Raw genomic sequence first — 23,476 nt, 5'->3', positions numbered from 1 at the left:
CAGGACTGTATACTTGAACGTGTGTATGTATGTATGTATGTATTTATGTATATATATATATATATATGTACGTGTGTATGCGTGTACACTGAGGCTACGCGTATCTCTGTAAGGCAACCGCTGTAAACTGAGTAAACTCGTATATGCGATTATACCCGATCAGCAGTAGAAATATATAATATATTAATGGGAATACGTCGGCGCCGTCGCGTTTCTCGGAGGGCGATGGCAACAAGGCGTCCGATATTCTTTCTGTTGCTCTTCTTCTCCTTTTGCTGCTGCTTCTTCTTCTTCTTCTTCTTCTTCTTCTTCTTCTTCTTCTTCTTCGCGGGGACGGCCGGCTCGTTTCGAATGACGTACAATAACGAGAGCAAGCAGGGCACATTTCCTAGGCATATTATACGGTATTTACAAACTTGGTACTTCGTCCGCTCGGTTCCACTCAGAACTCCTGCAAGAAATTAGTCTCTCTTAATTTTTACCAACCGGATCACCCTTCGACCACCAATACCGATAATATCATTTTCTCTTTTTACTTTCAAGTAACTGAAAAAAGTTGATCGACTTGGTGCAGATGTACAGAGTTAACTAGAAATTAGAGCTGTTAGTAGATGAAACTGGTAGAAACTATGGGTATACATATCTCAAATGTAATTGTGCATTGTTAGATACGTTGCTCGATTAAAAAGGGAATCGGTTCGAAAGCCGTTAAAAGCTTACGAGAATCAGTACTACTTTCAACACAAACATGCTACATTACGTATTAATCACGCACGAATCCGAGTACGGTTAATTACAACGTATGCTTCTATATGCATAGCTTCGTTCTATCTTAAAGGAATGATCGAGTCTGTGCATCCGGTTACGCATTCCTGTCTCTATCCACTCACACAAACCGACCGATTACAACTAGGGATGACCTCACTGGTACCCATCGTGAAACAAGATCACGTCGATTAGCTTGTATCTCCAGTAATTTCTAGTTAATCAGAATGGATCGCAATCAACAGGTTCGTCACTGGGGCTACTTTTCAACGGCAAGGGGATAGCAGATAGATACCTAATCTCTTCACAGGGCACCGAATGGATCGAGTTGGACTTGATTATTTCGTGGCTGCGCGGTAGCCTGAGGTGGTTGTTGTTGCTGTTGCTGTTGTTGCTGCTGCTGTTGCTGCTGCTGCTGCTGCTGTTGGGGTTGTTGCTGAAGACTAGCACCCATCATAGGATTCGCGTTGGGCATCATCATTGGCGCGGCTCCCCCTGGGACCATCATACCACCAGGCCCGCCAGCCATCGCACCCATCATCGGCCTCATGCCTTGCATGCCCTGCATGCCCATTGGCACGCCTTGCATCCCCTAAAGACACCAGAAATCCGCCACATCAGAGCCAGCCTGCGCACTTCTGCAATTTTTATCGCTCCCAAAGTCCAACTGTTTCCATGTCTTTCTCCGCTTTAGAACATTCGCGTTCCCATCGCGACAATAGATCATTTGCTATCTGAATCCATTGAAAAATCTCTACGCTCGATCGTTCGCTAAATATCAGGTAACTGTGCACGTCTGGTTTCAGTTGAGATTTAGATTGGCTCTGTGTCATCTATCGTATTTACATCTAACGGTAAAGTGTATTTACAGATATCGTACAACGGATACTTATAGTTATAGAGTGTCTCGTCTAAGTACACCGTTCAAACAACACACGGAAAGACACACTTTGATATTTGCTAGGGAGACTGTATTATATGTCAAACACACAAGTGCATCATACCTACGAATTGATTAATGCAAAGCAGGGAACACGGGGAATGGATACACCTCCGTTCAAAAGTATTAAAACACTCGCTTAATTGTATAATAAGCGATTGAAGAGAAATATTGCAATATTGATCATGGATTTCACTTTTACGCGGAAGTGTATGTCAAACTGGAGCAATGTTTATGATGTTTTACTAATTATTCCTTTATGTGTGTCAGTAACTCAAAAGATAAGACTTCACTGTACCAAAAATAATTCAGTGCCCGTTCTTTAGCATACTTTTTTCTAAAAAAAAAAAAAGGAAAATAAATCTCGTTAGTAACGATGTTTGTTATGTACAGCAAAAAAAGTGTAGTCAAACCTTTGATCAAGCGACACGGTGTTTTAACTCCTTAGGAAATTGAACTTACCAATGGTGCAGTGTGGGGAGGGAAGCCCAGGGTAGTTGAAGGAAGTTGCGCCATTCCTTGTCCCTGTAACAGCAGGTAGCATGCCGTATGCCATGCATGCATTGTACAACTAAGTGTATGGGTCGACGATCGTGTCCTCGCAATACTCTAACATTTATTTCCTCGATTAATATTTTCTGTAACTCTAATCAAATCCGATTCTAAAAAGTGGCGAATCTTTTGTGCGAAGTTCTAGGACAATTCTGTCGTTTGGAGAAGCGAGGAAGGACCAAAGATCAAAATTGCTACCTAATCGTGAAGAAGTGCAGCGTTATTTCCTCTGAGCACTTTTAAAAGAAAGATTACTAGCATTATTTTCTCCCTCCCGTTACCAATTCAATTATACAGTGTTTAGTGGTGTGTTGACACTTTGGTATATAAAAAAAAAAAGAATGCCACAGTGCAACCAAGTGTACAACACGATAACCGAGCTAAGTGCATCAAACCCGAGAAAAGGGAAGTAGGTATAAGTGTGTTCGTCAGAGATGTTTACGTGAAAGCTTAACGAGCTATGAAGCAAGCGTGCCATGACAATAATCTAAGGTCGTGAACGTGTGTAGTAAATTCCACGCGGTCATTTTCTCATCACTGAACTCGCTTATCGATCGTCTTTTGGCCCGTAAATATAGAACAAGCAGGGGGGGGGCGGGGGTGAGGCGCCACGATTACGTGTACATAATTCCGTATTGGATACGGAAACGGCGATAACTATTTATAGTTAAATAGTGAACTGGCGACGATTAAAAATAGCATGCTACGGGTAGCGATTCGGTGTCAAATGACGAGAGTAGATAAAAGTGTCGACACATATTGGTGGGAACGTAACAGATGTTAAAGGTCACGATACACTGCTGTCTAAGATGTTCGCGCGTTCAAGAACAACGTGCTGATATAGATCTAACGGGGAGCTAATCAGCACGTTGAACTCACCATGGGACGATAGCCAGCACCAGTCGTAGCTGCCATAGGCTGCGGTGTCCATCCACCGGCTGGCCCTCCAGTTTTAGCAGCGTTCTTAGGCGAGTTCCATTGCATGCCCCTGGTAAAAAGTATAAAAATATTAGTCTCCAGCTGGCAGTGTACACTGGCAACTTTTAATCTACTTACTTGACTTGTTGTTGCGCACTCTTGTTGATAGTCAGATTTTGGGCCAGACTAGCAAGACTGCTGTCCAAGTCCCCGGTCAGCACCTTGCCAGTGGACGCTGTGTTTTGCTGCTGTCCTGCTGCTGAAATATTATTATCTCCAGCTACAGTGGAAGGCATCAGCACCATACCCAATCCGTCAAAACCTAAGCAATATCTACATCAGCCAAAGCCCCGAGAAGCGAACCCCAAGTACGCGCGTTTCTATTGCACACTGGATGATGTACAAATATATCGTGTACTCGATGAAATGATCTACTCCCACCATGAAATGAAAAGGCATGAGTTTCGACTGATAAATTACCAAGTGACAATTGTTTACGATGAACTGTAATGATGTAAAACGTAAAGGCAAGTAAGCGATAATTCCCTAAAATGTTCTTAATATGTACATCGTGTACTACATTCTTCAGGAAATTCATGCTTCGCGAGGTAGATACGTGTATGCAAATGTTTGAAATATATATATATCTTTATCTTGTTTGATCTTCAATTGCTATCGTTATTCAATGTTATGCTAAATAATTGCATTGGTAGTTGCTTCATGTTTTTTGATTGACATGCGAAAATACAATTAACGGTCAAAGCATAATATGTATCTACTCATTTGCAATCAATAATATAGAATATGCAGGAGACTACTTGAAACGAGATGTCGCAACGAGTACATAAAATGTACAGGATCTGTTATGCGTTTGTAATGAAACGAGCAAAAGTCTTCGAATAGACGTGACCTCATATTCTCCTAGTTATAATTCCATACAGTTCTCTGGCAACGTGATACGAGATCAAGCTATCCGCAGACTAATCGAACGATGAAAATCCATTGGAAAAGACCTTAAATTTCCTATCGATTATCTTAGAATCATGCCAGTATCAACGACTATACGTGCAAGCGTAGCAAAGATACATCTGTTAATCGACCTTTAAAAACAGTTCATTCAACTTTGCAATCTACTTCTGGAACAACGATACAGGTACACAAATCACTGACGCTATACAACTCTGAGCACGTACTTCTGTGACGAATCTGAAACTACTATCGCTAGTTACGCTAATCTACGATCAGACTAAACAGATACCAAGCGATACCAGCAACTGAACAACTGCACCCATGAACAGATTGCGAACGTCTCCGAAGATTTTACTCGACAACCTCAAGCTCTGTCAACTAGCTAATCCCCATACTGCTTTACAGATCAATCAATTCTCTAATAAACGGTTGAACAGTCGCGATCGATCGATAAAATACGTATCGGGCATCGCCACAGGAGTACGCAGCTCACGAGGTCCCCCATCGACTCTCGGGGGCAGCATCACCGAGCCGTCCGTGCATGCAAACAGCAGATTCATCAATACATTCCCGTCACCTGAGATGGGTTGCTTTGCCGGTGAACCGTACCCCGCCGGGACTTGGGTTGGGATACCGTAGCCGACCATCGGTCCGCCAGGCATGACCGGCTGCCCGGCACCACCAGCGGTCATATCGAACATCGCGAAATTCAGTTGCATCGGTTGCTGTTGCGCCTGTTGCGCGGCTGGCACTTGTTGCTGAGCGACGGGTGCCGGTCTCGACGGAGACACGCCCAGTGCCATACAAATGCTATCGTTCAAATCCTCGAACGCGTCCTTGACGGGAGCGGCGGCGTTCTGCGCTGCCGGATGTCCGCCCGGTGGTTTACCAGCCGCCGCTCCGGACACGATAGGCGAGGCTGGCCTTGGTGTACCGCCGTTCATCGCGGGAGGCGGCGGTCTGGGAGGCGGCGTGGCAGTGGACTTACCACTGGCGATAGCCCCAGTGGACGGCGCCTCCCCGGCTACGTCCGCTGCGGCTGCCTCCGTAGGCTTGAGCACTGCAGAGTCGCTCCCAAAGAGATCCGCCTGGCCGCCAGCACTGAACAAGTCTCCGCCGTGTTGGCCTTGTTGCTGGCCATCGCCACCGGTTGCGCTCGGGGCGGGCACGTTCGCGGCACCCTGCTCGAAGAGACCGAAAGCGGCTGCGTTCGACTGCGTTGGCTGGGAACCGAGGGATGGGAAGTCGGACATGAAGGGGTTCGGTACGGATCCGGCCGTTCCTGGAGCACCAGCTTGCGCAGAAATCAAGGTGCATCGATTATTAGCGATTTACCGTTCCCATTGTCTCTCGATGCTGTGTTAATTGCCGCTGGCATAATGGGTGCTTTGCGTTGCTCTTACTAGATAACCGTGCCTTCCTCTAGTCTCGCGCGTGCACGCATTTTGTGCGCCTAGATGGACGGTTGGTTGTTGCCTGGGAATAACCGAGAAAGGTTTACCATCTTGTCATCGTGTCTTGTATATCTGAGTTCCTGGGCACCGACCAACGATCCAACTTGGCATAGTGTACGAGTGTGACAATAAAGTTCTTGTACCGATCAGATGGATACAGCACTGTTCGAATTTATAGCCTAGATTTGCTCGAACCTCATTGTTGCATCGTGCGCATACGTGGCAAGAAACATGTTCTGTTCTCTGATACCTGAGAAGTTAATCCAACAGTCTTTGAAGTTAAATTCAGTTTACAGAAATTGAAACTCGAAACGCAGCGAGAGAGGATTAATTTACACAGGCATCATTATAACGATTCTTAATTACTAGTTTAGTAAGAAGGGAAGATTAAGATGCAGAAGTATGATACAAGATCTAAAGCAAAAATCCTTCGCCATAAGGAATGATGGACATATGTACACGTACAACGGTGAATGTGAAGAAAGAAAAAAAAAAAACAGTGCACAGTCTGACATGATAAGTGAGAGAATGTAAGATCTTTGTCCTGTGTAAGACACATCTAAAGTACGTCGAATCGAGTACTCACCAGGTTGACTGTCTTGATTTCCGAATACGGAAGAGAAACTATTATCTGTAACAAAGTTATTATTTGCTGGGGGCACTGCCGCGAAACCTACAAACGAAAAGATATAGAAATAAAAATAAAAATTACTCGACGAGGTGAAATAAAAAACGCGAATGGAACAACGAAACGAAAAGAAACAGCCGGTTACGATCAATTAGAAATAAAACAGTACTGGTATTTACCGTTACCATTAGTCATCCACATATTGTTCTGCGGTTGCGTAGCAGTCGGTCCGCTTGCAGCCTGCGTGCCTCCAAACATGTCCGCGAATGGATTGCCTGCTAATTGGAGCAGATCGTCCGACGCTTTCTGTGGCTAAAAATTGAATACGGACTCGAAGTGAAATTACCATCGAGACAACGAAGAAACATACAATGGTTCGAACCATTATCGAGGAGAATGGTCTCTGACTACCTGACTTTCAGTCGTCGTTGTCGCCGATGGTGCGCCAAACAGATCAACGATCGGTTGATTCGCATTGTTCGTCGGTGAACTAAGGAATGGATTCGTGCTGGGACCGCTCGACGGGGATTGCACTTTTGCCTGAAACAACCAACGTGCTAATTTATCATCACTTACGATTAGTGGTTCTGAAGTAGGAAAATCGTTTTCTATACCTTGTACTGGTTCATGGCAGCTTCCTCTTCCGCGAGAGCCTGCTGCCGCAGCGCCTCATCGATATGTCCATTTCCAGCATGGTCAAGGCGATTATTACTGGCTGCTGTTCCAAACGCAGTACTGGTGGAAGACAGGGCGGACACTCCCGACTTTACATTCGTTCTATTGCTGCTCGGGTAATGATTGGGCGATGGATGTGCGTCGATGGAGCGGCGGATTCACAGAGAGGAAGAAAAAAGGAGGAGAAGCCGTATTTTTTTTTTTTTTTTTTTGTTTCCCCCAGCAGAAAGATAAGTGTGGCCGTAGGGAACGAAAAGGAGCGTTGATCATTGAAAACAAAGGAGAAGACAAACAAAAAAACAAAGAAACAGTGTAGTACGTATAAAGATAATAACGATGTGTAAAAAGTTCAGCTACTCAGTGCCTCTTTCTCGCTTTCGCTCGACACGTACACACAGGCATACACACGTTACATTAATCATAAATACATGCGTAAACGCTAACTTTCTTTTCCTCTCGTTCCTCCACAGGCACTCGGTTCTCCCTTTCGTATCCAGTACAACATCTCTTCACTACGTACGTTTAAAAATAAACTCGCACAAGCAATCAAGTTAAATAGTAGTACTACGTAACGTGTCTCACAATAAAAATGAAACAAAAACTATAACACACACGTACTTTCTCGTTTGCTACTGCTACGATGCCGCACGTTTACGTACAAGATCAATTCTGTGCAAGAAAATGTCACCTAGCTTTTAACATTACGATTTCTAATCAAATTTACTAGATGTACATTCCTCTGGGAAGTTGTAGTCGCGAAATTTTCACCGTCGACCTTTTCAATTGCTTTAACTCTTCTTTTTTCTTTTTTCTTAATTTTGTAGAGGAGTGCAGTGTGTAAATAACAGGCAAGATCGAAAAGGAAAATTAAGTACAGATCGAAAAAATTACAAACCGTTCCTTTACAAGCTTCAACAAGCTTCATATACAATAGTTGGGTAAGCAATCGCAAGAATGATCCACTCGCGAGTAATTCAGCGAGGGTAAAACTTGTCCAGGTATTATTTAACTTTAATCTTTAATCGCAAACGTGATTCAGAGGTATTATTCAACTGATAATTGTACCTAACGCTTTTCTTTGCAGTAATAATTGCTAAAAATAATATACGTAACTGAAAGGTGGATAAAATAAATTGTAGACACACGTGCAATAATCAGCAGATAACATATTGAGAGAGAGAGAGAGAGAGAGAGAGAGTGAAAAAAAGAAGTGAAAAATGTCTGCGATAAAACGTAATCTCTTTGGCAGAGCAAGCTAAGTGAAAATTTCTGCAATCGACCTCGAACGAAAAATGTCTAGAAACCGAATAAGAAGCGATAACGAACTGATCGAAACTCAATATAGTTGCCACTATAGCCGGCAGAACGGAAGTCGATGAAGAATCAAAGAAACAGAGCCAAGGGAGTGGAAGGGCGAAAAAGAAATCCTCTCCGAACGGAATAAAGAAGCACACGTTTTCAAGCAGTAGAAAAGAAACGGCAACATTACCTTTTACCCTACGTTTTACAAAAACACTTTGCGAGGAGAATAGTATGATCAAACGATTGGATGAAAAATGGGATTTGTATCTTTGTGTGTCGTTGAATTTGCAGTAGAATAGTAGCAAAGGAAAAAGTCTGATGGGATTCGATATTATGCTTAAATTATATGCGACTGTGCTTCTCGAGTTGTGATTATTCTATAGAAAATATTCGATTCCAAACGGGAATACCTTTATATCCACAATTTCTTTTTCTATTTTTTTTTTTTTTTATTTTTTTTTATTTTTTATGTGCACGCACACGTATCGTGTTTGTACCTTTAACTTTTGACAAAGGACGAATCGCAGAATATTCCACGGGGCCAGTAAATTTAATCCTGCTCTGAGACGTTAACGTAGATCTTAGGTGTCTGCAAGGATTATAGTCAACATACCTTGCGGATTGCGTGGGAGTGTTCGCAGCGGAGCCTTTCTTTCCCTCCAGCGAGGCAAGATGTTGCTCCAACGCGTCCAGTAAGCTACTGGGGGCCTGCGAAATATTAATTGTTAAAATTCAATCGAAATAGTCCCGTGAAACTAACGTATATCCGTAATCGTCGGCAAAAATCGAATCTTAATCGAGATACAACCCTTACCTTCGTTAGATCAGGTATGTCTCCTTTGTCGATGCCGACGTTCTGTAAAAACATAACGTTAATCACTCTGGAAATGAATAGTCAATTGATAATCTAGGAATGATCGAGAAGCTTACCTCGGCAACCTTTAAAAATTCACCCACCCGATCCATTCGTATGAGAAATTTTTTGTACAGGTCCAAAGCCTCGCGACATTGCTTTTTGTTCATATCAAAATACTTTTCTGGAACAGAATCGATCGGAGATTAAATATTACTCGACCAGAGGCTGGACACGTTAAAATTTGAGCGATGAAGTACGATACCTAGCAAATTAATTATCCCATCATTGTAACAGGCGAATAATCTGATCAGATCACGGAAAAGGAGCATGAAAGCCATGTTTATCACGCCGTTCGTGAGGTCGTTCGCTGTGCAATCGAATTCTAACAACGCGTCCAGCTGAGCCTGCAAGACTGGCAACGTTTTCAATAATTTCTCAGCGTTCATTGTGCGCAGAGTGCGGTCGTCCTTTCTGAAACAAAAAAAACAACAAAAAAAACCGAGGAATAGAAGAATCTTCGACTCGTTCTTCGCACTCGAACGACACCTCTTTAATCAAAATCAAACCGCTTACCCTCTCTTCACCTTGCAGAAGTCAAACGCGACGGTCCTGTACGAAAGAGCCTTCTCGTTGAGGTACTTTGCGTACCTTCTGATAAACGGTGACATGTCATATCCTACAAAAAGAAACGAAAATCTCAATAAAGTATGTAGAAGACAGCTCTTTCGAACGGTGTATCACGAAGTGACGCAAAGGTACAAGAAGTTCAGTGCACGACCGATGTGCATGCCGATTGGAGTAGTTCAATTTCTCACACAGGGAGGAGTGAAGTAGAAATCGGTGGAAATTGATACTGTGTGCAGGTGCCGTAGATCGTTGCATGCGTGCAAGTGTAAGCGGCCGCAAGCCTCGTTAGAAATATCGATCCCGACACGTTTCCAGTCTGGACCAGCTGGCGAGTGTGCGTGGTGTGTCTGTGTGTGTCGCGAGTGGCCGAATAGACCCGTCTCGACTTCCTCCGTGTGAAAAATTGAACGGTGCCCGTGTTTCAATTGGATCCAGCCGCAAAATTTCGAGCGGAGCGTCGCTTCCGCTGAAGAATTTCTGAGCCACTGATCACGTTGTACCGCTCAACCGTTTGAGACACAGTGGTTCCATCGTGGGATCACCTGTTCGAACCGTCTCGCAACTTCAGAAACCGATGATCCTGCAACGAAACCACCGTTCAGTATTTTCATTGAAATAAAAGAGGGATTTCTAGCGACGGTTCTGCGCATCAAAGGGTCGATCGCACAACTGTAATCGATGGTACTTCGACGAAGTTAGACGCGAAGTTCATTGAGAGGCCACTACTAGTACTCTCGAGATTAGAAACGTTTGGTTGCCCATCGACTTGTAGCGTAAAAGTGTTGAACAAAGTGACGGACAGGGGGAACTAGAATGGGATGGTATGGAAAGTTAGTACGTTGGCATGAAACAGTTTACAGAGAACAATCGGATATCTGTTAGTGAAATGAATGTTAACTCACCGATACGTGCTCCTGCTGTAGCCAAATAGAGAGAAAATTAATTCCATGTTAGTAAATCATAGACAGAGGCAAGATATAGATAGCTGCGCAACGCTAACAAGTTAGCCAGGAAGAACTTATTACTAAATTCCTGATTCCAGAAAGTTAAACGTGTGTGCGTGTCTGTGCGCGTGTGCGTGCGTTGTTACAAACATTTATGCATCGAACCTTTACCGGACAATATCACTTTAACATTTACTTATGTTAGTAATCGATTCGTGATCTTTTTAACTGCAACCTGGATCGTACAAATATCTTCTCTTCTCTCTGATCGATTAGAGATCGTGATCGTCCAATGTTGCGATTAAAACGTATCATCGAACGTTCCAAAGGTGTTAACAGAGAAACGGTGAAAACTGTGCGGCTGTGCTCGCGTGCTGTGCTGCATTCTCGCAACGTAACTTGTTACTCCTCGTCAGAATTAACGATGAATCGTATGAATTTTAAAGCAACGACGAGGATAAACTTGGAACACCTCATGCTACTTCAATAATGGTCCAATCAGATCACCATCGTTCTGCTTCTTTCCTTCTAAATACATTCAGTTTTCAGATTCAATTGTTACACTCATCGAGAGGGGGAGACGATCGCAGAAATAAAAGAATAAAAAACGAGGAACGAATATTGACAAGTAGACGATCAGAATCGAGCATCTAATTGAACCACTCGACAGAAGTCAATGTATGAAGTTTCTTCTGAACAATGTGGTCACCTTGAACGCCGCTTTTATCGAGAAAATTACTGAGCTGAAACGTGCTGTTGCTGGACGCCAGATACTGTGTAAACCTCTGCAACAGAAAAGGTCGTTGCACTTGTTAATACAGTTGCCTCGAATTCATGTTGATCGTTCACCGCAACGCGGTGACACCATAAAAAAAAAAAAAAAAAATAAGAAAAGACCGTGATCCATTTGACGCATTCGAACATACAAATTTGAACAAGCATCCAATTTATACGTTTACATTGCCTAAGTTTGACCATAAAATATCTCAATCGTTGACTCTCTATCAATTTTTCATTGCTCGTCATCGCCACAGATGAATTACAGTGCGATATTTTAAAAGAAAACAAAGAAAAAAGGACCGTTACTCGGATCGCTGGCATTAGTCGCCGTTGCGCTGCTCTGTCCAAGGAAATGACTATGTTGCAGGTTCGCTACGTTCTATTGAATAGCATGCGCGAAACCGTAAACGTTAGACTCCGGTCACGGACTCGTGCTATTCGATCCTGGTGCGCACTCACGCACTCGTCCGGGCCGCTCTGCCAGCAAGGGCGACGACACTTCCCCTCTTCAACTCATTACTGAACCGAAATGAGTTGGACAACCTCTGGACGAATGGTGAACGTGTAACGTATACTCTGTCGAACGAGAGAAGGGCCTCAGGGCGTACGTGTCCTCTCCTCGTCGCTCTCCAGGTACACTTCGTCGGACACGATTCGCGAGTGTGTTCTTTCCAAATCGATAAACCAGCGTACCGCGGAAACCACCACGCTCCTGGGGAGCTTAAAGCAGGATCTTGTAATATGGATTCGCTCTGGTTTTAGAATAAAATAAATGGCAAGAACGATGGAGAGGCGATTAGTCGGAATACAAAGGGAGCGCCCTGAGTCGACCCTCAGGTTTTTCCAATTAAAGGATCAGATCTTTGCTGTCCTATCGTTTCGAGATTGGCATTCGTCGAGAGGCAGAGGGGAAGGAAGTTCGTCTGATTGCTTTTAAGAACCCACTTAAATCGGCAGAGCCGCTCGTGCTACTCCTGGATCCTGTTCTGCATTGCAGATACGAAGGAGGCTGGCGGTCTTTTTACCTCGTTGCCGTAACAAAGCATATGGTGCACCGTGATCAGAGCTTTGAAGACCACCGTCCAGTTCGTGTTCTGCGACCGTTCTATCAGCAGGTTCGCCAGCTGGGGTATCGACACGTTCGGCTCGTTCGTGCAGCGCACCAAGTCTGAAACAAGTAAGGGCGAGTACCGCGATTAGTCACGACTAATTTCTCTCTGTTGCTTTCACGACGTGGGAATAAATAATAACCTGCCACTCTGTTTCTATGCCTATCCTTTCGTATCATTGCTAAATATAGACGACCTTTATTTTCTTTTCTGTGCTATCGCGCGTTAGAAGAAATTGTGTCAATGGAAAAAAAAAGTTTCCTCGTGCATTGGATAACATCGGGCGGGACGTTCCCCCGTACGCATTCCGTGGAAACGGAGATTATACAAGAGTTTTCCCTGGCTCCTTCCGAAGTAACAATCATCCGTGAACCTTGTCGTTGTTTCGAGGAGCGTTGGCAATTAAAATAAGACCGAGATTAGCAATTATCTCTCCTCCAAGCTGTTCCCAATAAAGCCATGGAAAGCTGTCTGCCACTTGGAACGGTTATTATCGCTTCTTTCTCATCCTGACGGATGGACCGTACCATTAATTGATAACCGTTGTGCTCTACGTAGATACGTATCCTCTAGTTGTAAAAAAAAAGAGAAAAGAAACCACACCGTGTTCCCGATTGAAAGAGCGAAGCGACAATATCTTTGGAATCCGCGTTGCATCTTTAGAAAGTTGTGTACATCCGTATAAAATGCAAGTATGTCCAAGGAAAACAGGACGGACAGCTACAAGCTTGATTTCCATGGGATGATTCACGTCTTCCAGCGGTATCCCCCTTCCCATTCGTCGTCTGGCCATCGAATAGAATTATCTATTTATCTGAACCGAAGTATCTTTCCAGGAAAACGACGTACCATCGCTCGCTATGGAACCAAAGTCGTCTAAAATTAATTCCTCGGTAGAAAGCACATCCTACGATCATCCTGACGATAAAAGCAGCAACGACGGTAGAAGAGGGCGTTGTAATGATCGTCGAAGGGCTATAAACGACAGCCAAATGGTTTTGCAATCGATTTCTAACAATATCCTCTTGAATAACAAACTTCTTCAGCTAGCGAACCCTCTGAACCGTTCGATTGCTTCACGATCGACGTCCAAAAGATCCTAGCCCTTTCCTAGAGCATCCTGCGCGATTTTTATCATCGATGTAACGTCGTAAGCGACCTGAAAGCGTGCACAGCGTGAGATTCTTTGTTTGTTTTCAGAAGAAGAAAGTCCATCGTGACCGGTGCCAAAACGACGAGATGTCTCGGCGAATGCTCGACCTTGTCGCGCTTCCTCTCTTCTAATAATGTACCCTTAAACACAGACCTAGTAGCCGCTGTCCCATTGAGTAGCGTTCTACTATTTATAAAAGGCAGAAAGCACGCAATTCGGTGTGCGTGGCCTCGTCAACGGTGTAGCAAGCGATATCGAGACCCTGGTCATCCGCAACGATTCCTAATCAACTGGACGACCAGTTTTACAATTATTCCACAAGAAACATGGATATGGGATAGAAGATGCACAAGCGACGAGTCCTTCTGTTGTTCAAGATTAAAAGCGAGACGTAACGTCGCTGCTAGTGGTTACCCCTTCGGTTACTTGCGATGTAAAGCTCCAAGAATGTTTATCTATCGGAGAACTAGCTATGTTTGTACTCAACGATACCTAAAACAAATACTGTGTAAAAAAAAAAAAACTTTGTCGAACGAAATATTGTTCGAAAAAGCGGAGACACTTTCAAAATAACGATTTCTAAATTAGCTGCCGAGGAAGGTTCGCTGCGGGTAAATACGGGGTCCGGTTTAAAATAATCAACGAGAGCAGACCCATCGCGTTACGCGCGATGTTTTCTATAATTAATGTTATAAATAGACAAGAAGAACCGTGAGGCGTTAATAAATAACATGTTTATAAGAGAACACGGGTAGCAGGGGGAACCCCGATGAATCGAACAGTTGTTCGCGAAAAACGGACGATAGAACGTTTCGCGTAACGAAGAACGGAATCGTTATCAGAAAGTTATCTGAAAGTTAAAGGGGTGTGCGCGTTGAGATGTTTCCACCGAGCCCAGACACGAACGGGGGCGTCGCCGATAGCGTGTTTTGGTAAGACGATAGCTGCCAGCCGGCGTGGATTATCAAAAAGAATGAACTTTCGCGTATTGCAAAACACGAACATCTGGTTACCCAGTTCTTGCATCATTATCGTCCGTTAGATTCCATTCTCCAAATTTTCCTCGCCCCCAGACGCGTTCGCCGTTGCCAGTAACATTCGTTTCAATTAACGTTCACGCAGAGAGAACGATTCCATCATTTCGTTCCCAAATATATACGCAACTAAAAAAGAAAATGGTAAAGATCAGTACGGAACTCCAACAGAATTAATTTTACACAATACTTGGGACGAGAATCGATATCAGAAACGATGGACCTACCGCGGTCGGACAATTTGAAACGATCAGAACGCTGGAATCATATCGGAAAAGAGAATGAAAGCGGTAATATCGAAGGGAACGATACCACCGGGTCCGAAATGGAACAGGATCGAAGGACAACGACGATCGTCGAAGAAGAAAGGAAGCCGTGCGAGGAACCGCGAGGAATATCGACGGTGGAGATCTTCCGGAGACGATTAATCGTACAATGCCCGCGCTCAATTACACCGGCGGATCAATTGCGCAACTAGACGCATCTCACAATAATTACCACAAGTATTACCTACGCTACGCGTTCGCATGCCGCATCCAAGGGCTTACGTAAATGCCTGGTCGATAAGGAGCAAGGCTCGAGTCGTTGAACTAAGAAAAATAGTTTGGCAAAAAACCGGTCCCTGGAATCGGAATGATCATAACATCGTTGCACTACATCCGAGTACGGTTCGGTGAAAGTAGCTACGCGAGACAACGATCCCCCAGACCTGCCAACGTGATCACGGGTCGCGCGTTTTCTACAATGTTGGCATTTTTACCGGCTACGGGGAGTCGTCGATAAGAAAGGGCTAAAGCGCGGCTCGTTCGTGGCCGATTCTTGATCAGGAATTTTCATCGACAGCTCGTGGCGCTGCGTTATTTTTAGCGCGGCAAGTGATCATCCGTGGCCTCCGAATGAATAAGTAATCAGAACAATCGCGAGGTCATCGGCTGAGCATCAAGTGTACGGCCGATCGATAGCCGGAATCTCGTACGAAAGCTAAGCCAGGGTGTATTGCCAGTGAGCATGTGCGAGATACGGTTCGTCCGGTCGATCGTTGCTGGTACCGCGATCGATTCGATCCTTTCCGTTCGGATCCTGTTCCGTCACACCAAATTACGAACATTTCGCGTAACTGTATCCCATCCAACGCCAACAATCATTCATCCGGCGACTCTACGGACTTCCTTCATCCGTGACCTAAAAAGAGAGAAAATATTTTAAGGTCAGGCTGTCCGCGCCGCGCCTTTACCGACAGGGTTCCCCATCGTTACCCCTCGAAACGATCTCGTACCAGTGAATGATTTTTTCCATCGCGGTTTTTTTTCTAATTCAGCGAAACGACGGTAACTTTCACGAACGGGAGAATCGTTCTGCGAATGCATAGAACACGATTGCACGCATAATTTTCCAATTACAGCTAGCACCGCTTTCTTCCAAGGAAAGTCGATAATCGAAGGCTGGAGCGAGTCTCTCTCTCTCTCTCTCTCTCTCTAGGGAGAAAGGGAGATCTCGATCGTTACGTCACTGCTTACGCAACTGGTTAACAAAACTTTCTCGCAGAATCGCATAAATGCGAGCTAGTTCCACGTAATTTGAATAATACGCAGAGATCGGGATTCCAGGCGGTTGATATCAATTGCAGATAACCAAGACGTGATTCATGCTCGCTTGAACCTGTCCTCGCGCAAACGTGAACAACGAGAGTCAACCATAACTGCATCGTCTGTCGCTAAAGAGAGGTTCCGATGTAAAATAAAGGAACACGAGGAGAGTATCTAGTAAACGTTCGTTTCGATAAAAAGGATACACTCGAGAGTTCGACGAGGGCTTCGCCGACGAGAATTCATTTCGCTATCTAAATTTGCAGACCGGAAGAAAGACTACGAGTTCCGTTCGACCAAAACGGAAACGCGTTCTTCCATCTAACGACGTACGATTGTTAACCTTCTTGGTCGCCAGGGGGGTGGTCGTAACAGATGATACGAGACAATAGGAAACGATATACGTATCTTCTCGCTTTGCTATTCACGATACGATGCTGCAACAATTGAAATATTGAGATTCGATTGATTCGAATTAATAAATTCCGTTTCATTTTACGGATCGAGAGACCTTTGCCCAGATACGAGCTTGGCAACGGGCTTTCGAATTAAAAATCCATCTACGCGTAAAGCGCACGCACATTTTTCCCAAGGATGTGTTCGCGCGTGCATGGAAATTTTGAACGATTGTAAAGAAAAAAAAAAAAAAAAAAAATGCCATCTTCGCAACAGTTGTTATTTGAAATTTCGAACGATAAGCATGCAGACTTTCGGTCGCGACGATTAGACGGTTAACAGAAGATACGCAATGGTTACAATTGTGAAAGAATTCTTTTAACGAGTCTCCACGACTCGCTCGAACACTTCTTCCACGAATCGTAACAAACTGAACTTGTAACTCGTAGATTTTTAACACGATGAGCGAAGTAAAATTGCGAAATGATAAAATTGAAAATGATATCGCGAATGGGACGATTAGAAAATAATTCGGCACGACCAAAAGGTGCAAAGACCCGACGCTGCGCTCCTCGTTGAATGTGGACTTTTAAATTGGAATAGATACGGGTCACAGCACCTACGCGTATATCTACAAACCTTGGTGGAACTCATGCGACGGTGGAATCGATAATCACGAGGAACTCGTGCGGTTTCCTACCGTTTCGAGTACAAAGTAACTTGTTTCCTTCGATCAACCTCTCGCCCTACAGTCGACGAAATTCAATTAACGGCTGAAACAACGCGAGGTCGGTTAATAAAAATTCACGCCCGCTTTTTAACGTTTAAATATTCACCAAACCGTTAGCACAAGTCATTTAAGGCTTATAATGTTAATCTTAACGGTAACCAAAGACAATAGCGTGTGCTCGAGCTGGTTAAAGTCGATGGTTGCTGGAAATTGGGTCGATTTGCCAATAATAGAAGGAAAAAAGTGCAATTTTACCACCGTCGAGTTTCAATGCTCTCTTCTAAAAGGAAAAAAAGGGCAATTAGCATAACAGCAGGAAGTTCGTCGAAGAAATATGACTTATCGATACCGTTCGTTGATATTCAAACGCGGAATACCAACAGTAGTGTTTCTGACGACATGCGAGGAGCGTTATGTCACTAACGAGCTTCTACTTCGTGGCAACGTTCGTAAACCGATAATATCGTAACAACCATCTCGCGCAGGAAGCGCAAGAAACTACTTTCGCATGGAACATCTGTTATCAGCCACGATCCAAGTAATTCAACGTACTTTCACCGTTATTCGGCTAGAAAACTCGATCGATCGTTGTTAGTTCTTCGAGTACTCGCACCTTTCGAGCGATTCACGATAAATATCGAAATTACTCGTGCACTCGTTCTCGCACGGTTCGCTGAATCGATACGACTCTTCCAACTTACGTCAACGCGAAACTCGCATGGCCATCGATAACAGCTATGCACATTTACGTTAATCGTGATAGATCGATACGTAACGCGACGGCAGGTGCTTTGCCAGCCAAGCCAATAGAATCGATACCAACAGCTTGCGTGCGATGTGAATTCCACGAGTCTCGCATGCAGAATAAAATTCCTTTCCTCGATAAATGCTAATGCTCGTTACTGGTTTCGGCTACGGTTTCGAGGAACGCGAAACGATATCCTGCCGGCGGGCGACACAAAATATCCGATGACGCATGCTGATTTCACGAATCGTAGGATTCGCGGCTGAACCGAGCAACGACACTCGAATCATCGATAGACCATTCCCGTTTCTTTGTCCTCTTCTCGATCGACGGCTCGATTCCTCGATTATCAAACTATCGTCCCAGCAACGTGGGTGTTGACTTCTGCGAAGTGGAAACGCGGCTTCGAAATTGGTCGAGGCACTATCGTTCGAGCAACACCTAAGAAATGGAAAGTAACCCGTTGAACTCGTGTGGCTTGTGCAACGAACGTGACCAACGCAAACTCGACACCCATGTACCAACTAAAGTTCGTGCACCTTGAAAACCCGTACGGTTCCCAAGAAAAGAAAGGGGAAAAAAAAATCCACATCCCAACGTGATTCATCTTCTTCCGGGCAGTCCAAAGCGCTAATTCAACCGAACCTCGCCGATAGCAGAACCCGCGCAGGAACTAACATTTCCACAACAACGATCCCCAACATCCATCCTCTCCCTTTTCGCAACGAAAGCAGAAACATTCGCACCACTGGAACGTGTTGAAAGCGTGGATAAAAAGGTAACAGCCGTTCGACTAGCTCGATCGGGTGCTCGAAGGACAGGGGGACGAGACGAACGAGTCGACTTACATTCGAGATGCTTCTTCTTCGGGCCTATCATCTCCTCGGTGGTGGCTTTGCAGACAGCCTTGGCGAGACCCTGCCCGGCGATGCTGTGTCTCGCTGCCAATAGCCTGTCGTTGATCGTCTGTCCCGCCATACTGTCGCCGTTCTTCCTTCTGTCACACTCGAACGTTACACGGTAACACGCACCTCTCGATCGCAATAAGATCGCTGGTTATTATCACACCCGCGGCAACCGTTGTCCGGCTTCGTGGATAGTGTCAGAGACGCGCACCACCCGCGTGCGAACCACGGAGAGAGAGAGATAGAGAGAGTGAGAGAGGGAGAGAGAGAAAGATACGTATAACACTCGGTGGGCCGCGTATCCGTCGGCTGTTGCCGATCCAGCACGATCGACCGGTGCCAGGACACCCAGTACCTATTTCTCGGCCAGCGGATATAATCGCGACTCGATCGAGCCCCGTGTTAATCGCGACGGCTCAGCTGGGCGAACGTCAGCTCAGCTCACGGCGACGACGGAAGGCTCACACAACCTGCCAAAATGGCGTCCCGAGACCTCCTACTCCTTCGCCGGACCGATCACTCCTGACGGCCAATCCTGCTCTTTCACCGCGAACACGGCCTACCACCACTGACGTCATACCACCGTGGTCAAGTCGAACTCTAATAGAACAGCTTCCAGACTCTTTCTCCCAATCTTTTTCAATTCGATTTTTACTTTCCAATTGCCAGTCGATCGGATTATCGAGAATCGCGAACGCTCACGCGTGTCTAGTTTCTAACGCCCTGGAACTTATAAATCGCACTTTGCGAGAGGTGTTCTTTGTGTGGCATAGTAATTGGTTTTGGATCGAATAAAGTGTGTTGTATCATTTTTTCTTTTTTTTTTGTTTTTTTGTTGACACAGAGATGGGAAGAGAATTAGGTTTGCAATTATAATATCGATCGAAAGGGGTGTCTCCGTGGCGAATTTGAAATCGATAACGGTGGTTCGTTTTATCTGTGCGCACGCATGCTTCCCACGGAGTAATCCATCTAATGTATATCGTATATCGATGGTTAAATAAAAATAATTACCCACCCGTTTTCTAATTACTCTATGAACGCTTGCATCGCGTGACTTTTTTCACGTATCTCCTACGAAAGTATGTGAAAAATATATAAATATGGGAACCAAGTTTGCAATGGTTCTGGCAATGTAACAACAATATGCATGACGATATTGAAACCTAGAATTAGAGAGAGCACGTTGAATAAAATTGAACGATTAGTATCTTGATATATTTTCATGCTACTTCGAATTGATTTACCAAGGGACATTCCTCTAACTAATGTTGGTACCAATACATATTATGACAACACGGCATCGTGATTAGAATTACGGGACTCGTATACCTTATCGTACCGGCTGTAACACGATCAAATTTTAATAATGCGTACGTATAAAGAAAGTTGGGAAACTTTCTGTTGGTGCGTTCATAGAACATTGTAAAAATTGAATAAAAAATCCAATAGAATGTATTTTGATTGTATTGTACGACAAGCTTGCTAGTTAAACGCTACCAGCTACTTTTAATCTCGCTTATTAGTTTTGACAACGATTCGTTTAATTAATATAAGGAAATACCAATGCTTGTATCATTTTTCAGCCGTCAATAGTGGAGTATCGTTTGTGCTGTCATCGATTTTGACGGTGCTCGTGTTTTCTGGAATGCAGATATACAAAAGTTGGCTGGCATCCTCGCAGATCTATACGATTTTGGCAGGATACGTCGGATCGATATTATTTATGTGTGTGTTAACTGCTATAGGAAACTTGGAGGCGACGATATTTGGCAAATCCTTTCAACAGAAATTGTTCCCCGAAGGTACGTTATCCCCTTCTCGTGTTACCAAGTTAAGCGTCGACGGTACAATATTAATCAGACTTTTTCTGTTACAGTCGTCTTTTCCCTAATCGTTAGTTTAATTGCATCTGGTCTGGTGCATCGCGTGGCGATCACAACTTGTTTCCTGTTCTCCATGATCGCGTTGTACTACGTTAATCGAATATCTCAGGAGACGTATGCTGCACCTGTGCCCACGGTGTCCATGCACGCAAAGAAGAGAAAGTGAAAAAGAATCCTAGATTTAATATAAACATTTTTACTACACCGTCAAAGTCATAAATTCTTATGATTATTCTAACTTACAAATTTTTGCATAAAAAATTGTTTCATTACTATCGGCTTTTAATTCTTCACCTTTGTCCTGAAAAAAGAATTACAACCAGAAACGGATAATGAAAGTCAAAATATATTTATATCGCATATAAATATTTTACAATAGTTTAGGATTTTGCTTCCTTTTGCTCTCTCTGTGTTTTTCCGCTTCTTCTTTGTCACTGAAATACTCAAAGGCTTCGTCTGATTCGTCGACGCTAAGATTATCTTTGTGTCCCTTTGCGGAGTCATTGTCTAAAGTGGGCTGGGCCATGACTTGTTTATAAATTGTCATTGCCTACATAGACAAAACGGAATGAAACGACTTGTATCGGAAAGTCTGAACAATAAATGTAATAATAAACTCTAAATTATTTAATTGACGTACTTGAGTTACCAAGGAAGACACATCAGCGACATTACTAGGCAAGATAATAGTATTGTTAACTTTCGCAAGTTTATTAAATGCCTTAACGTATTGCTCCGCTATGCTATACGCTGCTGCATTCTTTGCATCCGTTAAATTAAGCGCATTTGCCACAAGCTGTAAACTTTTCGCGCGTGCTTCTGCAATTGCAACCAACGCAGTTGCCGTACCAGATGCCTTATTTATTTCTTCTTGCTTTGCTGCTTCTACGATTAGATCGTATACATTTGTTTATTAACATTCGAATAAGGAGAGTAGACGTATATTTTAGAGCTAAAGAATCGTATCCTTGTACCCGAGGCTAAAATTTGTGCCAACCGTTTTCCTTCGGCAATATTTATCTCTGCTTCTCTGACACCTTCCGATTCTAATACAGCGGCTCTTTTCTTACGCTCAGCTTCCACTTGCATTTGCATCGCTTCCTGTACCCTTTGCGGCAGTCTTATGTCACCTATTTACAAAAGCTTAAAATGGTAATAATCTCTATTAAAGGGTAAAGAATCGATCGCGCTTAATCTTACGTATTTCGTATCGAAGACAAGTTATCCCCCAAGCTTCGCTCGCTTTATTTATACTTTCGACTATACAAACGTTAAGCCCCTCTCTTTCCCTGAACACTTTGTCCAGAGCTATTTTTCCTAACTCGGATCTCATAGTTGTTTGGGCTAATTGAACTACCGCGAATTCTGGGTCGTCGACACCATACGAAGCCAAAAACGGATCGACTACTCTTAAGTACAATATACCGTCGATATTCAGTGTTACATTATCTATAAGAAGGAAGATTAGAAAGTAAATGCTGCGATTATAGCGGTAACACTTGAATCGTACAGTCGATGACTCGTACCTAAAGTAACAGCACTTTGCCGGGGTATTTCTATTGCTAACTCTTTTAAACTCTGCACGTATTTAACACGATCGATTATCGGCGTAAGAATATTCAATCCTGGACTTAAAATCCTATGGAACTTTCCCATTCTCTCGACGATCCATGCCTGACGGTAGCCAAATAGTACCATTAGTGGAATAGAACTCGTTAGAAATAAATGCGAAGCATCTGTTCTTGAATACATACCTCTTGTTGCGGTACGAACATTATGATAGTGTTTAAAGGTGTGCCAGATTTATGTCGAACGAGTTGCACTAGTGGTAACTTGGGAACCGCGTGCTGAGATCCAGAAAGCGGCTGGAGCTACGAATGAAATTGTGGTTATGTTATGATCGAAGAGGTTCGCGATTTCGTTGGAGCATTTCGAAAATATTGCGATTACATTGAAGATTCCAAAGTTACGAGCTAGCTGCTTGAATCGACAGTTCATTTCCAATTTATACATTCGCAGCATTATATCGTTGGACGAACGAGATGTTTCTGATCACCACAGGAGGTTAGAGTCGCGCGTTTAAACTGTACGCAAAATCACATCTTTCTCATTCGAAATTCGGATCGAGCGAACAGCCAATTAAATGCTCTCGTGTGACATTCAAATAATTCAGTGAACGATACTCTTATTTCCGCGATATCGAATTCCATTCGTTCTACGCAGGAATGATGAAAGGCACAACGTGTACGAGTAACACGGTAGATACGCGATTCGCTCGATATATGACAAACACAGGTTTTATAATTAATATTTTAGGCAGATTTTTTAATTAATGTTCATTCGAGAATTGTTTTAACCACTGGCGTAGGATGGCATTTACTAAGGGGAAAAACGGTGTTTCAACAACTGAAATATCCAATGAGAAAGAGTGAGACAGATGATACCGACCTTACTCAAAGAACCCCTGGCGCCATCTCTGCGACGAGCGCGGAAACTATTCGACGAGTAGTTTCAGCCCTCGC

At 43.8% G+C, this 23,476-nt stretch overlaps 3 protein-coding genes across 24 annotated transcripts; 1 reads left to right on the top strand and 2 right to left on the bottom strand.

Moving 5' to 3' along the window:
- Positions 1-288: 288 nt before the first annotated feature.
- Positions 289-19,294, bottom strand: Lap (phosphatidylinositol-binding clathrin assembly protein lap). 22 transcript variants are annotated; one of them, XM_076901692.1, is made up of 18 exons: positions 19,012-19,241; positions 12,436-12,578; positions 11,340-11,415; positions 9,633-9,735; positions 9,322-9,530; positions 9,134-9,240; positions 9,018-9,059; positions 8,817-8,911; positions 6,841-6,961; positions 6,638-6,766; positions 6,406-6,538; positions 6,185-6,271; positions 4,722-5,438; positions 3,314-3,497; positions 3,137-3,245; positions 2,168-2,230; positions 1,061-1,357; positions 289-451 (listed from the first exon to the last, which is right to left on the bottom strand). In XM_076901692.1, exons 1-17 carry the CDS (start codon positions 19,139-19,141, stop codon positions 1,070-1,072), a joined length of 2,736 nt encoding a protein of 911 aa, XP_076757807.1. In that variant the 5' UTR covers positions 19,142-19,241; the 3' UTR covers positions 289-451; positions 1,061-1,069. The 22 variants fall into 22 exon arrangements, with proteins under 22 accessions (XP_076757807.1, XP_076757804.1, XP_076757805.1 ...); XM_076901689.1 differs by having other exon boundaries at positions 6,412-6,538; positions 6,841-7,009; positions 19,012-19,225; XM_076901690.1 differs by having other exon boundaries at positions 6,185-6,229; positions 6,841-7,009; positions 19,012-19,223.
- Positions 19,295-20,281: 987 nt separating this feature from the next.
- Positions 20,282-21,229, top strand: LOC143427503 (protein KRTCAP2 homolog). The gene is made up of 3 exons (XM_076901712.1): positions 20,282-20,441; positions 20,655-20,873; positions 20,948-21,229. Exons 1-3 carry the CDS (start codon positions 20,438-20,440, stop codon positions 21,118-21,120), a joined length of 396 nt encoding a protein of 131 aa, XP_076757827.1. The 5' UTR covers positions 20,282-20,437; the 3' UTR covers positions 21,121-21,229.
- On the bottom strand, positions 21,164-22,991 carry Stoml2 (stomatin like 2). The gene is made up of 8 exons (XM_076901711.1): positions 22,905-22,991; positions 22,709-22,825; positions 22,481-22,628; positions 22,155-22,403; positions 21,929-22,084; positions 21,595-21,839; positions 21,329-21,504; positions 21,164-21,255 (listed from the first exon to the last, which is right to left on the bottom strand). Exons 1-8 carry the CDS (start codon positions 22,974-22,976, stop codon positions 21,237-21,239), a joined length of 1,182 nt encoding a protein of 393 aa, XP_076757826.1. The 5' UTR covers positions 22,977-22,991; the 3' UTR covers positions 21,164-21,236.
- Between the last annotated feature and the right edge of the window lie 485 nt (positions 22,992-23,476).

The sequence above is a fragment of the Xylocopa sonorina genome, chromosome 9 (genome assembly GCF_050948175.1).
Source record: "Xylocopa sonorina isolate GNS202 chromosome 9, iyXylSono1_principal, whole genome shotgun sequence".
NCBI classification, from domain to species: Eukaryota; Metazoa; Arthropoda; class Insecta; order Hymenoptera; family Apidae; genus Xylocopa; species Xylocopa sonorina.
Note: the sequence above shows the minus strand (reverse complement) of the source record. Positions and strands in the feature narration are given on the sequence as shown.

What these genes read in the sequence shown, in the direction of transcription:
- LOC143427503 (XM_076901712.1), top strand. An exon ending in ACAGAAATTGTTCCCCGAAG is followed by an intron (nt 20,874 to 20,947) that starts GTACGTTATCCC and finishes TTTCTGTTACAG; the next exon opens with TCGTCTTTTCCCTAATCGTT.
- Stoml2 (XM_076901711.1), bottom strand. Translation starts at nt 22,976, where the DNA reads ATGCTGCGAATGTATAAATTGGAAATGAACTGTCGATTCAAGCAGCTA. An exon ending in GTAACTTTGGAATCTTCAAT is followed by an intron (nt 22,826 to 22,904) that starts GTAATCGCAATA and finishes TTTCATTCGTAG; the next exon opens with CTCCAGCCGCTTTCTGGATC. An exon ending in GGCACAAATTTTAGCCTCGG is followed by an intron (nt 21,840 to 21,928) that starts GTACAAGGATAC and finishes ATCTAATCGTAG; the next exon opens with AAGCAGCAAAGCAAGAAGAA.
- Lap (XM_076901688.1), bottom strand. Translation starts at nt 19,141, where the DNA reads ATGGCGGGACAGACGATCAACGACAGGCTATTGGCAGCGAGACACAGC. An exon ending in GAAGAAGAAGCATCTCGAAT is followed by an intron (nt 12,579 to 19,011) that starts GTAAGTCGACTC and finishes TACTTGTTTCAG; the next exon opens with ACTTGGTGCGCTGCACGAAC. An exon ending in TTCTGCAAGGTGAAGAGAGG is followed by an intron (nt 9,531 to 9,632) that starts GTAAGCGGTTTG and finishes TTTTTGTTTCAG; the next exon opens with AAAGGACGACCGCACTCTGC.